General features: G+C 43.6%; 1 protein-coding gene across 1 annotated transcript in view; it reads right to left on the reverse strand.

Annotated features, from left to right (window-relative positions):
• The window catches only part of LOC311129651 (ankyrin repeat domain-containing protein 10-like), a 32,043-nt gene extending 21,257 nt beyond the window's left edge, over positions 1 to 10,786 (reverse strand). The window contains exons 1-3 of the mRNA XM_084162021.1: positions 10,387 to 10,786; positions 7,255 to 7,407; positions 5,861 to 5,952 (exon numbers count right to left, since the gene is read on the reverse strand). Of these exons, the coding sequence (XP_084018147.1) occupies positions 5,861 to 5,952; positions 7,255 to 7,407; positions 10,387 to 10,584 (443 nt within the window). The 5' untranslated portion in view covers positions 10,585 to 10,786. The remainder of the gene's footprint in view (positions 1 to 5,860; positions 5,953 to 7,254; positions 7,408 to 10,386) is intronic.
• Positions 10,787 to 13,418: the final 2,632 nt, after the last annotated feature.

Here is a 13,418-nt window from a genome sequence, read left to right on the forward strand (position 1 = left end):
TTTTAAATTGGCTGTGAAATAATTAGATCCCTGTCTAATTGAGGAAGTCTATGCGGTCTGCTGTCAACAATGTGTCTTGTCCACGCTAAGGTTTCAATACTGCTCTTGTAGAAGTTAATGGTTCTAAAACCTCTGTATACCTAAACCCGATGGCACTTGATCACTCTAAAACTGTTGGTAAAGCCCTATTTGCAGGGCATGGTGATGGCCTTGACAAAATATATGCGCTAACTTTTCAGTACTTACAGTGCATTCTGAAAATATTCAGACCCCTTGACTTTTTCCACATTTTGTTACGTTACAGTCTTATTCTAAAATTGATTAAATCGTTTTTTCCCCCTCATCAATCTACACACAATACCCCATAATGACAAAGCAAAAACAAGTATATTTTTTTTAATGGAAAACCCCACCGGAAATATCACATTTGCATAAGTATTCAGACCCTTTACTCAGTACTTTGTTGAAGCACCTTTGGCAGCGATTACAGCCTCAAGTCTTCTTGGGTATGACGCTACAAGCTTGGCACACCTGTATTTGGGGAGTTTCTCCCATTCTTGTCTGCAGATACTCCCAAGCTCTGTCAGGTTGGATGGGGAGCGTCTCAAGGACATTTAGAGACTTCTCTCGAAGCCACTCCTGTGTTGTCTTGGCTGTGTGCTTAGGGTCGTTGTCCTGTTAGAAGGTGAACATTTGACCCAGTCTGAGGTCCTGAGCAGGTTTTCATCAAGGATCTCTCTGTACTTTGCTCCGTTCATCTTTCCCTCGATACTAACTAGTCTCCCAGTCCCTGCTGCTGAAAAACATCCCCACAGTATGATGCTGCCACAACAATGCTTCACCGTAGGGATGGTGCCAAGTTTCCTCCAGACGTGATGCTTGACATTCAGGCCAAAGAGTTCAATCTTGGTTTCATCAGACCAGAGAATCTTGTTTCTCATGGTCAGAGTCCTTTGTGTCTTTTGGCAAACTCCAAGCGGGCTGTGCCTTGTACTGAGGAGTGGCTTCCGTCTGGCCAATCTACCATAAAAGGCCTGATTGGTGGTGTGCTGCAGAGATGGTTGTCCTTCTGGAAGGTCCTCTTATCTCCACAGAGGAACTCTGGAGCTCTGTCAAAGTGACCATCAGGTTCTTGGTCACCTCCCTGACCAATGCCCTTCTCCCCCGATTGCTCAGTTTGGCCAAGCGGCCAGCTCTAGGAAGAGTCTTGGTGGTTCCAAACATCTTCCATTTAAGAATGATGGAGGCCACTGTGTTCTTAGGGACCTTCAATGCTGCAGACATCTTTTGGTACCCTTCCCCAGATCTGTGCCTCAACACAATCCTGTCTCGGAGCTCTACGGAGAATTCCTTCGACCTCATGGCTTGGTTTTTGCTCTGACATGCACTGTCAACTGTGGGACCTTATATAGACAGGTGTGTACCTTTCCAAATCATGTCCAATCGATTGAATTTCCCACAGGTGGACTCCAATCAAGTTGTAGAAACATCAAGGATGATCAATGGAAACAGGATGCACCTGAGCTCAATTTCGAGTCATCGCAAAGGGTCTGAATACTTATGCAAATAAGGTATTTCTGTTTTTTACTTGTAAATAATTTGCTAAAATATCTAAAAACTGTTTTCGCTTTGTCATTATGGGGTATTGTGTGTAGATTGATGAGGAACATTTTTTATTGAATCAATTTTAGAATAAGGCTGTAACGTAATTTTTTTGGGATCAGAATACTTTCCGAATGCACTGTATGGACCCAGAACTTCATTGAGCATCTGACCAATTAAGCGAGACATTAGTTCTGGGTTAACTGAGATTAGGCAGCGTCTAACCCACAGAATCCCTAAAGAATAATTGACAGCAGAGCAAATGTAGGCCTATATAAAAAACCCATCAGTGTTATACCATGCCTTCTAAAATAATATCTCTCCTCCTTGAGACTGTCCATTTTACATCCGTCATCTGTGGGAAACTGCAGATATAGCCTACCCTCTCTATAAAATGTATCTATGTTGATGTTTGGTGGGGCACTTTTGTTTCATAGTATGAACCCATTTACTTGCAAGGAGATAAAGTAGCTGGCACGGAGAGAGCTTTTAGAAGCACATCCACAGTATGGCTAGCAGAGCCTCATCTGTATCTATTGTAATCATGTCAAACACAGACCTTTCAAGTCCTGCTAGTTGTGAGGGAGTATGTAAGTGTTACGTCATACTCCAATTCCTCTCAGGTATATCAAATGCACTCAATCAAAACAAACAGGACTGGCAGGTTGTATGTTTCTGGATGCGTCTATTTATTACAGTCTGAGGAATCAGAAAACATACTGAGGGTGTAAGGGATTATTAACGGTTGGTGTTAATGATAATTATTTCATGGTTCGTTCGAGAGTTATGCTAACCTAACATATGGCTAAACTAAAAACACAGGCGTCGTCTAGGGTGAGGTGTGTACAGTCGTGGTCAAAAGTTGAGAATGATACAAGTATTGGTCTTCACAATGATACAAGTATTGGTCTTCAGTTTGCTGCTTCAGTGTTTTTAGATATTTTTCTCAGATGTTACTATGGTATACTGAAGTATAATTACAAGCATTCCATAAGTATCAAAGGCTTTTTTTTTACAATTACATTAAGTTTATGCAAAGAGTCAATATGTGCAGTGTTGACACTTATTTTTCAAGACCTCTGCAATCCGCCCTGGCATGCTGTCAATTAACTTCTGGGCCACATCCTGACTGATGGCAGCCCATTCTTGCATAATAAATGCTTGGAGTTTGTCAGAATGTGTGGGTTTTTGTTTGTCCACCCGCCTCTTGAGGATTGACCACAAGTTCTCAATGGGATTGAGGTCTGGGGAGTTTCCTGGCCATGGACCCAACATTTCCATGTTTTGTTCCCCGAGCCACTTAGTTATCACTTTTGCCTTATGGCAAGGTGCTCCATCATGCTGGAAAAGGCATTGTTCATCACCAAACTGTTCTTGGATGGTTGGGAGAAGTTGCTCTCGGAGGAAGTGTTGGTACCATTCTGTATTCATGGATGTGTTCTTAGGCAAAATTGTGATTGAGCCCACTCCCTTGGCTGAGAAGCAACCCCACACATGAATGGTCTCAGGATGCTTTACTGTTGGCATGACACAGGACTGATGGTAGCGCTCACTTTGTCTTCTCCGGACAAGCTTTTTTCCGGATGCCCCAAACAATCGGAAAGGGGATTCATCAGAGAAAATGACTTTACCCCAGTCCTCAGCAGTCCAATCCCTGTACCTTTTGCAGAATATCAGTCGGTCCCTGATGTTTTTCCTGGAGAGAAGTGGCTTCCTCGCTGCTCTTCTTGACACCAGGCCATACTCCAAAATTATTTGCCTCACTGTGCGTGCAGATGCACTCACACCTGCCTGCTGCCATTCCTGAGCAAGCTCTGCACTGGTGGTGCCCCGATCCCGCAGCTGAATCAACTTTAGGAGACTGTCCTGCCGCTTGCTGGACTTTCTTGGGCGCCCTGAAGCCTTCTTCACAACAATTGCACCTCTCTCCTTGAAGTTCTTGATGATCCGATAAATGGTTGATTTAGGTGCAATCTTACTAGCAGCAATATCCTTGCCTGTGAAGCCCTTTTTATGCAAAGCAATGATGACGGCACGTGTTTCCTTGCAGGTAACCATGGTTAACAGAGGAAGAACAATGATTTCAAGCACCACCCTCCTTTTAAAGCTTCCAGTCTGTTATTCTAACTCAAATCAGCATGACAGAGCGATCTCCAGTCTTGTCCTCGTCAACACTCTCACCTGTGTTAACGAGAGAATCACTGACATGATGTCAGCTGGTCCTTTTGTGGCAGGGCTGAAATGCAGTGGAAATGTTTTTTGGGGATTATGTTCATTTTCATGTCAAAGAAGGACTTTGCAATTAATTGCAATTCATCTGATCACTCTTCATAACATTCTGGAGTATATGCAAATTGCAATCATAAAAACTGAGGCAGTAGACTTTGTGAAAATTAATATTTGTTTCATTCTGAAAACTTTTGACCAGGACTGTAGTTCATGTCAGGTAAACGACTTATAAGCTTTCTGGAACTTTGGGCACCTGCGCTGAATGGCTGGAGTAGTTTCCCTATCTGTGTGTGGTCTGTTATCACCAAACAAGCCTTTTTCAAATGGCAACAGCTGCTATCCTTTGTTCAGATCATAAGAGCTGCTGCACAGCATGTAATTGTATTCTCCATTTCTATTAAGAAAAGTTGGGAATTTCTCTTGGATTATGCATTTAGCGTTTTAATGAATCTGCTGTTAAGAACAAATGGGGGTAATTAACGCTACAGTATTCATACTACTTTGTCAGTGTGTCTTTCTCTTCGCTCCCTGTCCAGTTCTCTCTTTCCATTTAACTGCATGCACCGCACCAGCCCATTGTAATGATGGGAGACCAGGCTGGCTACATCCTGATATGGTTAACAACTTCTCAACTAGGTCTTCTTTCATTTATGACAAATGGTCCGAAAAGGACTGAATAGGTGAAACCAGTTTGTTATGTGGAGTTTCTGTCACATTGCCTAAAGGTTTAACCGATCCAATCCTTTCACATTGTTTGGTTCAACGAGGACAGAAACAAATTAAGGGGTTTTGGAACATAATTTGATGTGTTTTCAGTGTCATCTCCAAGCAAGTAAAAAGTATTTAAAAAATAAATGTTACCTCCATTTTGTTCAAATCTACCAGGAATCGTCCGTTTCTCCTCTTCGCGTTCGTAATGAGGAAATGTGCATTTGGTCAGGCGCCACAGCTATAGAAATACACTTACCAAAGCAAACGTGAACAAATAAAAAGTAATGCTCTATTCATTCTACAAATAATAATCTACAGTTTAAGCAGAACATCAAAATAATTTCCAGATGGTAAAGCTTATCAACCTGGGTCACATTTGCAGGAGAACTCCACCAAAAAAACTAGAGGTATCAAAAATATTTTTCCCTGAAAAGACACTGCTCCATGTTCAGATTGTGACTAGAGAGATTCTCACACACCAGTTTATAGACTAAGGTCTTCAACCCTGGTCCTGAAGAGCTACTAGGTATGTAGGCTTTTGTTCCAGCCCTGAACACACACATTCAGTTCAGCTAATCATGGTCCAAACAGAAGACCATGATTATTTGATTAGTTGAGTCAGGTGTGATTACAGGTCTGGAACAAAAGCCTGCACCCTCCAGTACCTCTCCAGGAATAGAGTTAGAATCCCTTGATGTGTTCCGACTTCAGATGGCCCAAACTGAGAAGAACAGCAAAGGATTGTGGAGCAACATGTTGGGATTCAACATGAAATTATCAGGAATTGTATTATTGTTCTCCATTTATCTGGAAACATGCATCCTTCCAAAGACGTGGTGTTCTGCTCTACTTATCTGGTTGTTACAGTAACAGGACTGATTCGGAGGAGGAAATCTCAGCAACACATTACTTTTCATAGGCGTAACTTCAGGGTAACTACTAACTGTAAGGGTATAACTCATGTAATTACCTTGTAACAAAATCTAAGTACAGGCAGCTATAGTTCATATCATTGTTAATCAAGTTCTGAACCTAGTTTGAACATAGTTAATAGCTTGTTACAGGGTAACAACATAGGTTATTCCACTGGTAGTCCCTGTGCAGTCATTCTATTTCATTATCTGTCCAGAGAACCATTCCGAAAATACACACCAATTTCCACAGTTTGAACATGGAGCACAGTGTCAACCGTCCTAAAAAAAGCACAGCTTGTTTAGGTTTTGATTGAGTCCTCCTGTAAACGTGTAGGTATGGGAGCTGTTGGGTGTTACAGTGAGGGGAAGACAGAGCACACAGGGGGTGCAGTAGCACGACTTACTCAGCTTTCGCCCCCTGAATCAGGAGAGCGTTGACACAGTCCAGACTGCCTGCACGGGCAGCCTTATGGATGGGTGTCTCACCCACATAGTCCTGAGAAAGAGAGAGGGAGGTTATAGAGAAAGAGACGGAGAAGGAGAGAGAAGGAAATAAATGTGTTACACACTGTATTTACACAAACTGAAGCTCACATTGGTTTCTTGTGCTGCAATAATATGCAGCAGATTAGCCTCCCTCCCTCCCCTCTCTCATTTCCCTTAGAGCAGTGTCTGGTGAGGTCTGGCAGACACCAGGGTGAAGTTCTCCAGAAGCAGAGTGAACTCGTCACCCCAGCTGCACAGCAGGCCACACGGCCGTAGAGTATCACGCATTAGAGAAAAAGAGAGGGAGGAAGAGAGGGAAGGCGGTAGAGAGAGAGGGAGGGAGGAAGGGAGGTAGAAGGCTGTGGCAAGAGAGTGAGAGCATTTTTCAAAATAGATTCCTTCATGAGAGAGAAAGTGAGGGAGATGCTGAAAGAGTGGTAAAGAGAGATTGTGAGAGTGTTTTTCCAACAAATCCCTCCTCTTTCCATAACCACTGTTCTTCACACACAGAGAATGTAGGCCATTTGAAATGCTGTAGTGGTGACCCACCCTGCACCATATCCCTGGGTGGCTTTATTAAATCCATACAAGGGAGGGGTTAAAGGAGGTTGATGGGTTTAATGGAGGGGAAACTGTATGGCTATTTTTGAAATATGTGTTGAATTTTTTTATGTAAGTCATATTAGAGTTCTATTATAAATAACTGTGACATGCTGCAGCATGCCAATAGGAGAGGTAGGAGTTATGCCATCATGACCTACTAATTCAGATTTCTCTGAGTGGTGCAGTAAAGCGTCAGATGGTCGGTGAAGTGTGTGCACACACAAGACAGGAGCATAAACAAAATAGCATGACAGAAGAACACACACACACACCAATGACATCAAGTCTAAATAAAAACCCTATTGGCTTTTCAAATGTATAGAAGCGTACGTGCGCACATACACAACGACTGGTGGTTTTCTGTCAGTCATTAATCCAACAGCATGGAGATAAAAGCAGGCTGGCTGTGGCTCTTCACAAACACAGGGCTGAGGAGGTTTTATAGATGTAATAAGACCATAGCCACCAAACAGAATGGATATCTTGCAGTGCCTCTTTCCTCTTAACATACGCTCAATCTAAATGTGTAACAGGTACCAATTCAGATGGGTTGGCCCAAAGCCAGGATGATCCCTCTGATAGGATCAGTCTGAGCTCAGCCTCTCTCACACACACTGGCTGCTGTCATTTTCACTACGTCTGTCCCCCCTCTCCTGCTGCGTGCGTGGGTGTGTGTTTTGGTAAGTGTATGCATCCATGTGCACTGTACCTGTCTGTTGATGTCGGCGCCAGCTTGCAGCAGCCACAGCAGGCATTCTGGGTGGCCCCCAAACGCAGCAATGTGAGTGGGTGTCTGAGCAAACCTTGTGGTCACCGCATTGACCCCACAGCCCACCTGAACCAGACCCATCACACACTCCAACTGAGAGGAGACAGAAGGGGAAAAAATTATTTATTTATTACCAATACAGTGTCAAAGCCCCCTGCTATGTCTGTCCTGCCTTGAGGAAATCCACAGGCCTTCAAGCTAAACAGTATAGTGGAGCAGTACAAAAGAAAAAGGCCTACAGTATCAGTATTTTCTGTAATCAAATACTAGGCTGGGGCGGTATCCAGATTGTCATACCTTCTTACTGACCTTGTGCTCTGGATAAGAGTGTCTGCTAAATGACTAAAATGTAAAATGTAAATGTAAATGCCATTCTTGGATATTTGGTAATACCGGCACTGAACACAAGGGGCGCTATTTTCAAGCACCACTGAGCCTTTGTAATCCGAAGGTTAGCAATGCTAACAACTATATGTCAAATCCCATAGAGAATGCTAACTAAATGATAACAAGGCATTGCTATTTTCAGAACAGACATCCCAGCTCATAAAGTCATTCAAGTAACTAAAAAATGCTACTCACAGTTTGCTGCATGGACAAAACAAATATTAGACAGCAAGGCTCTTGATCCAGGAGGCCATTCTCTGCAGTTACCGGCAAGCAAAGCTTGATTTTGGAAGAAGCTAACCACTTATCTAGATAGCTAACTAGCTATTAATTTAGAACACCAAATGCACAACTGCAGAGCATTTAGCACATTTTAGACCATTAACAGTTATAAGATATCTCAGCTGGCAAACATTTAGTTGTGAATTCCATACTGTAACTAGAGCACCTGGCTCGTGCTGCACAACAGTGAGTCACAAGGCTCCGGTCTCTTATTGTTGTGTGCTTGTAAACAAACACCACGTGAATGGGTACTACCGGTAAGCTTCATTATGAAAAATTATGTGACAGATGAAATGAAGAAGGCAATCTTCTTTATCTCCTAACATATTGCACAAGTTGACTGCAGGTATTTACTTTAAAAGTAGCTACAATATTCAAATGTATAAAAAAATTACATCTAAGAAATAGTTAACGGTATTGAAAAACCCTCCGCTATTTCCAAATACCCCGGTATATGGCCCAAGCCTAAATCACACCCAGTTAAAACGCCACCAGGGCAATATAATAATGCATCAATCCAAATAACTATATTACATTTACATTTGTGTAATTTATCTTATCCAGAGCGACTTACAGAAGTGAGTGCATACATTTTCATACTGGTCCCCCGTGGGAATCGAACCCACAACCCTAGCATTGCAAGCGCCATGCTCTACCAACTGAGCCACATGGGACATACCACCTCACTTGGTGTGAAACCAACTCTATAAAGAGTGTAGGTTGGGTAGACCTAAACAATTTAATAAAACACTGAGCAAAGGCCACTAAATAATAAACAAATTCTTTATCCAAACTATTTGACACGTCATAAAATGTTGATTTCTGCAAGAGTGAACAGTGATTTAAGTGGCACTCCAGTCTCCACCTAATGTATCACCTGATTTACTTAAAAAGGCACATCGCAATGGGGGGGGGGGGGGGGGGATTTCCTTACCATAAGACAAGGGTGTAACCTGGAAGTTGGCCATGCTCCATATTGTGTGTATATTGTGTTTGTGCATGTTCGTTTTTTATGAGCAACACAAGTGAGACAACTATGCTTCTCACAACCACAAACTGCCTTGTGGTCAGTCATTGAGTCAGGCAGACCATGCCTCCGCTATTTGTAAAACCCTGCTGTGTCATCTAAACATCCATCCTTCCCATCAGGATACAGTAACTCAGGGTGACTAATACTAACTCAGCAGCACAGAAGAGAGTCAATGGCCGACTCGATTTTAGTATATGCCTGAGGCTGAGTTAGCATACTGTCACTAACCAGACACAGACAGGGAAATAGAGGGGGGAGAATGTGCTGTTCTCAGTGTGTGCTTAAAATAGGTTGTTCCAATTGATACGGTGTAGCTCTTGTACTTTTAGCTATCGTACTTTCACTTCTCTCTGAAATCGATCAACATCCAGTCAGTGATGAGGCCGATTTAAAACCATGGATTGAAATTGTTCCTCCTAGTCAAACAATCAGCTAGGCTGGACTCGAGCTCACCCCGTCCTTCAGTTGACTTGTTTACAATGTTTATGTATACACTTGCACATGGGAAGGAGTCCGGTGTGCTTATAAACTGCCTTTTGGCGCGTTACAGGTTATTGGTTTTCCAACGCAACCAATAAACAATCGAGCCCGCCACACTGTAACCAGCTTATGATGGAGGCCAATCCAATCAGTCAGGCCATGACACATTCCGTTTCTGCTGAGCTGGAAGTGACAAATTATAGCACAAAAGTATGTTTATTTTCAACAGTCCCAATGTAAAATGTTACACAATTTGACACATTCTGCCTTCTCCCAACAGTTTTCACGTTTAGAAACGTCAATAAGCTTGCAATATGGCTTTTCAAAGCATATGGCCCTTATTTTTCATCAGTGAGAAAGAATCCTTCAAATAAAACGACACACTTACTGTAGCAGTTTTGCACAGATCAAAGAAACTACACTTCGAGTTGCTAGATAGGTAATTAGTACAGGTCTTGTCTTCCATCTGTTTTCGGTAAACGAGCGCTGTAACATGGATATATGGCCGTGTGGGAACACTAACCCTATCAAGATATATATCAATTTAACCTTTTATTATTATTTCTGGCTGATATGAATGATAAGGTCCTTATGCTTTCAAAACCGTACTGCAAGCGATGCATGTTAATGTTCAGACCGAGCCGCGTCAGGGAGTGACCTTAACAAAACTCCCCCCTACGGAAGACGGCTTCGTCCAATGATTTATGTGTAATGTAATGGAACTGAGAGTTATGATCAAGGGCTAGCTAGCTAACGTTAGCTAGCTACCTAAATATTTCTCATTTAGTCTGTCTTTTGAAATGGCAGCTGGAAACATCGGCCAAAGATGGTTAGCAACTCTATGCCTCGGCCTTTTCATTTCTTAGTAAAAAAATATATAAATATCCGATTACCTTTCCGAAATGAGCAGCCCAATGTATGGGTGTCCAGCCGTAGAAAGAGTCCTCCACGGCTAAGTCCGCAGGGTTTGAGGTGCACTGAAGAAGCGAGCACAACGCACCGATATCTCCATCCCTGCACGCCCGGTGGAGTGGGAAGCGAACGTTCAGAATCTCCTCACTTGAGAATCCCGTATCAATGCCCACCGACATTATCAAACGAATATAAAACACGATTTTAGCGAGAGAACAGTAAATGCAGTCGCCTGCTTCCAAATGTAGTTATTGTGGTAATGTTTCTTTGAGTGCCTTTTCGTGAAAGCACCGTCACCCTGCTTGCTTGCAACAATGACCACACCGAGACAGCGATGAGACTCGAGTTTCTTGTCCAACGCACTCAGGAATAAACTTGAGAGGCGACTTGCAAATTCAGGAATGGAGTTTTGTACGCATGACCCGGCACTAAATTCACATCTGATTCTCTGATACGTGTAACAGAAATACTGACTATCTCTGCCTGTAGCCTAGGCTATTATACCTGCAAAAACTTCAACAAACCCCGCCTGATCTACTCACAATTGGATGCATGGCTCTTTGCAATTAGATTGCACAAAAATATCGGCCTAAATAACTTTTTATTGCAACAATGACACATAAGATTGGGTAACATACTGTAGTCTACATTCACAAAATACAGCCAGCTCAGATAGTCTACTTACTCAGTATGACATTTTTGAAAAACAATGGGTTGTAGTAGCCTATATTCAGCTAAGGTAGGTCAAAACAACCACATATAACAGTCAGGCTATTTTGAATGTGATTTCAGTATGTGCATGGCTTATGCATAAATACGTGTAACACTTAATGCTAAGCAAAACTTTTCTCTGCACCCCATGACAAAAATGTTAGAATTGCAGGAAATTTGCTTTAAAATGCCCCCAAAAAAGTATCCATCCCATGGCAAAATGTATTGAATTGCAGAAAATAAGCTTTAAACCTTTTTAAATGTTCTCTCCACCAACAAGAGGAATGTGAACAGTTTGTCACAAACAGTGCTTGTGCCCATAGAAATAGACGTGGCGCGCACGCGCAGAGGGGGCGGGGCGCGGGATGTTCCCCAATGTTGGAAGGGGGGGGGCCTGAGTGAAAACGTTTGGGAACCCCTGGCCTAGTTTACTACCAAAGATACTGGTGACTAAATATACCCTCTTCTATCTGTGCTACTACTCAGTATTATTGTGGATGAAGTAATGAGCTACTGTCTCTCCTCCATATCTGGGGTCGTATGCCACCCTGTGGTCGATGGTCTAATTGCAACATGTTTTCCTGAGCGCAGAACACAAGCACGAGAAAACAATGCTTGGAATTCTACTAAATATCAGAAATAGTTGGTGTCATTCGTTTGGCTGTGTGCATGAACATGATTTCAGCATGTTGGTACATCGCCTACTTTTGTGATATCAGACAGACTTTTTAGATATTAAAAAGTCAACGTATAGGTCATTTCTATCGTGTTGCATGATTGGAAAATTCTCGGAAATTGCTATAATTTACATTTACATTTGTCATTTAGCAGACGCTCTTAACCAGAGCGACTTCCAGTAGTGAGTGCATACATAAACGTCATGCATACAAGGCCAATATCTAGTAAAACAAAATTAATCGCTTTTCCACTGCTCTGTCCGCAACTGCATTCATAAACGCCATGAAACCCTGGTCGATTTGATGCGTTATTATCAGGAGCCAAAGTGTTTACCGTCAGCTGAAAACATTTGCACTGGAATGAGGTCCCCTCCACCTTCGTGCACATCTTATACAAAAATGGCAAGGAAGATACCCTGATCAAGAAGTCGGTTCACATTTACGTCATTTAGCAGACGCTCTTATCCAGAGCGACTTACGAATTGGTGCATTCACCTTATAGCCAGTGGGATAACCACTTTACAATGTTTTTTTTGGTGTGGGGTGGGGGTGGGGGTAGAAGGATTACTTTATCCTATCCCAGGTATTCCTTAAAGAGGTGGGGTTTCAAGTGTCTCCGGAAGGTGGTGAGTGACTCCGCTGTCCTGGCGTCGTGAGGGAGCTTGTTCCACGATTGGGGTGCCAGAGCAGCGAACAGTTTTGACTGGGCTGAGCGGGAATTGTGCTTCCGCAGATGGATGAACGCAATGCCCTCGTTTGGGTGTAGGGACTGATCAGAGCCTGAAGGTACGGAGGTGCCGTTCCCCTCACAGCTCCGTAGGCAAGCACCATGGTCTTGTAGCAGATGCGAGCTTCAACTGGAAGCCAGTGGAGTGTGCGGAGGAGCGGGGTGACGTGAGAGAACTTGGGAAGGTTGAACACCAGACGGGCTGCATCATTCTGGATGAGTTGTAGGGGTTTAATGGCACAGGCAGGGAGCCCAGCCAACAGCGAGTTGCAGTAATCCAGACGGGAGATGACAAGTGCCTGGATTAGGACCTGTGCCGCTTCCTGTGTAAGGCAGGGTCGTACTCTCCGAATGTTGTAGAGCATGAACCTACAGGATCGGGTCACCGCCTTGATGTTAGTGGAGAACAACAGGGTGTTGTCCAGGGTCACGCCAAGGCTCTTCACACTCTGGGAGGAGGACACAACGGAGTTGTCAACCGTGATGGCGAGATCATGGAACGGGCAGTCCTTCCCCGGGAGGAAGAGCAGCTCCGTCTTGCCAAGGTTCAGCTTGAGGTGGTGATCCGTCATCCACACTGATATGTCTGCCAGACATGCAGAGATGTGATTCACCACCTGGTTATCAGAAGGGGGAAAGGAGAAGATTAGTTGTGTGTCGTCTGCGTATCAATGATAGGAGAGGCCATGTGAGGATATGACAGAGCCAAGTGACTTGGTCTTTAGCGAGAATAGGAGAGGGCCTAGAACTGAGCCCTGGGGGACACCAGTGGTGAGAGCACGTGGTGCGGAGACAGCTTCTCGCCACGCCACTTGGTAGGAGCGACCGGTCAGGTAGGACGCAATCCAAGAGTGAGCCGCGCCGGAGATGCCCAGCTCGGAGAGGGTGGAGAGGAGGA

Source organism: Coregonus lavaretus (genome assembly GCF_964263955.1).
Source record: "Coregonus lavaretus genome assembly, chromosome: 5".
Lineage (NCBI taxonomy): Eukaryota > Metazoa > Chordata > Actinopteri > Salmoniformes > Salmonidae > Coregonus > Coregonus lavaretus.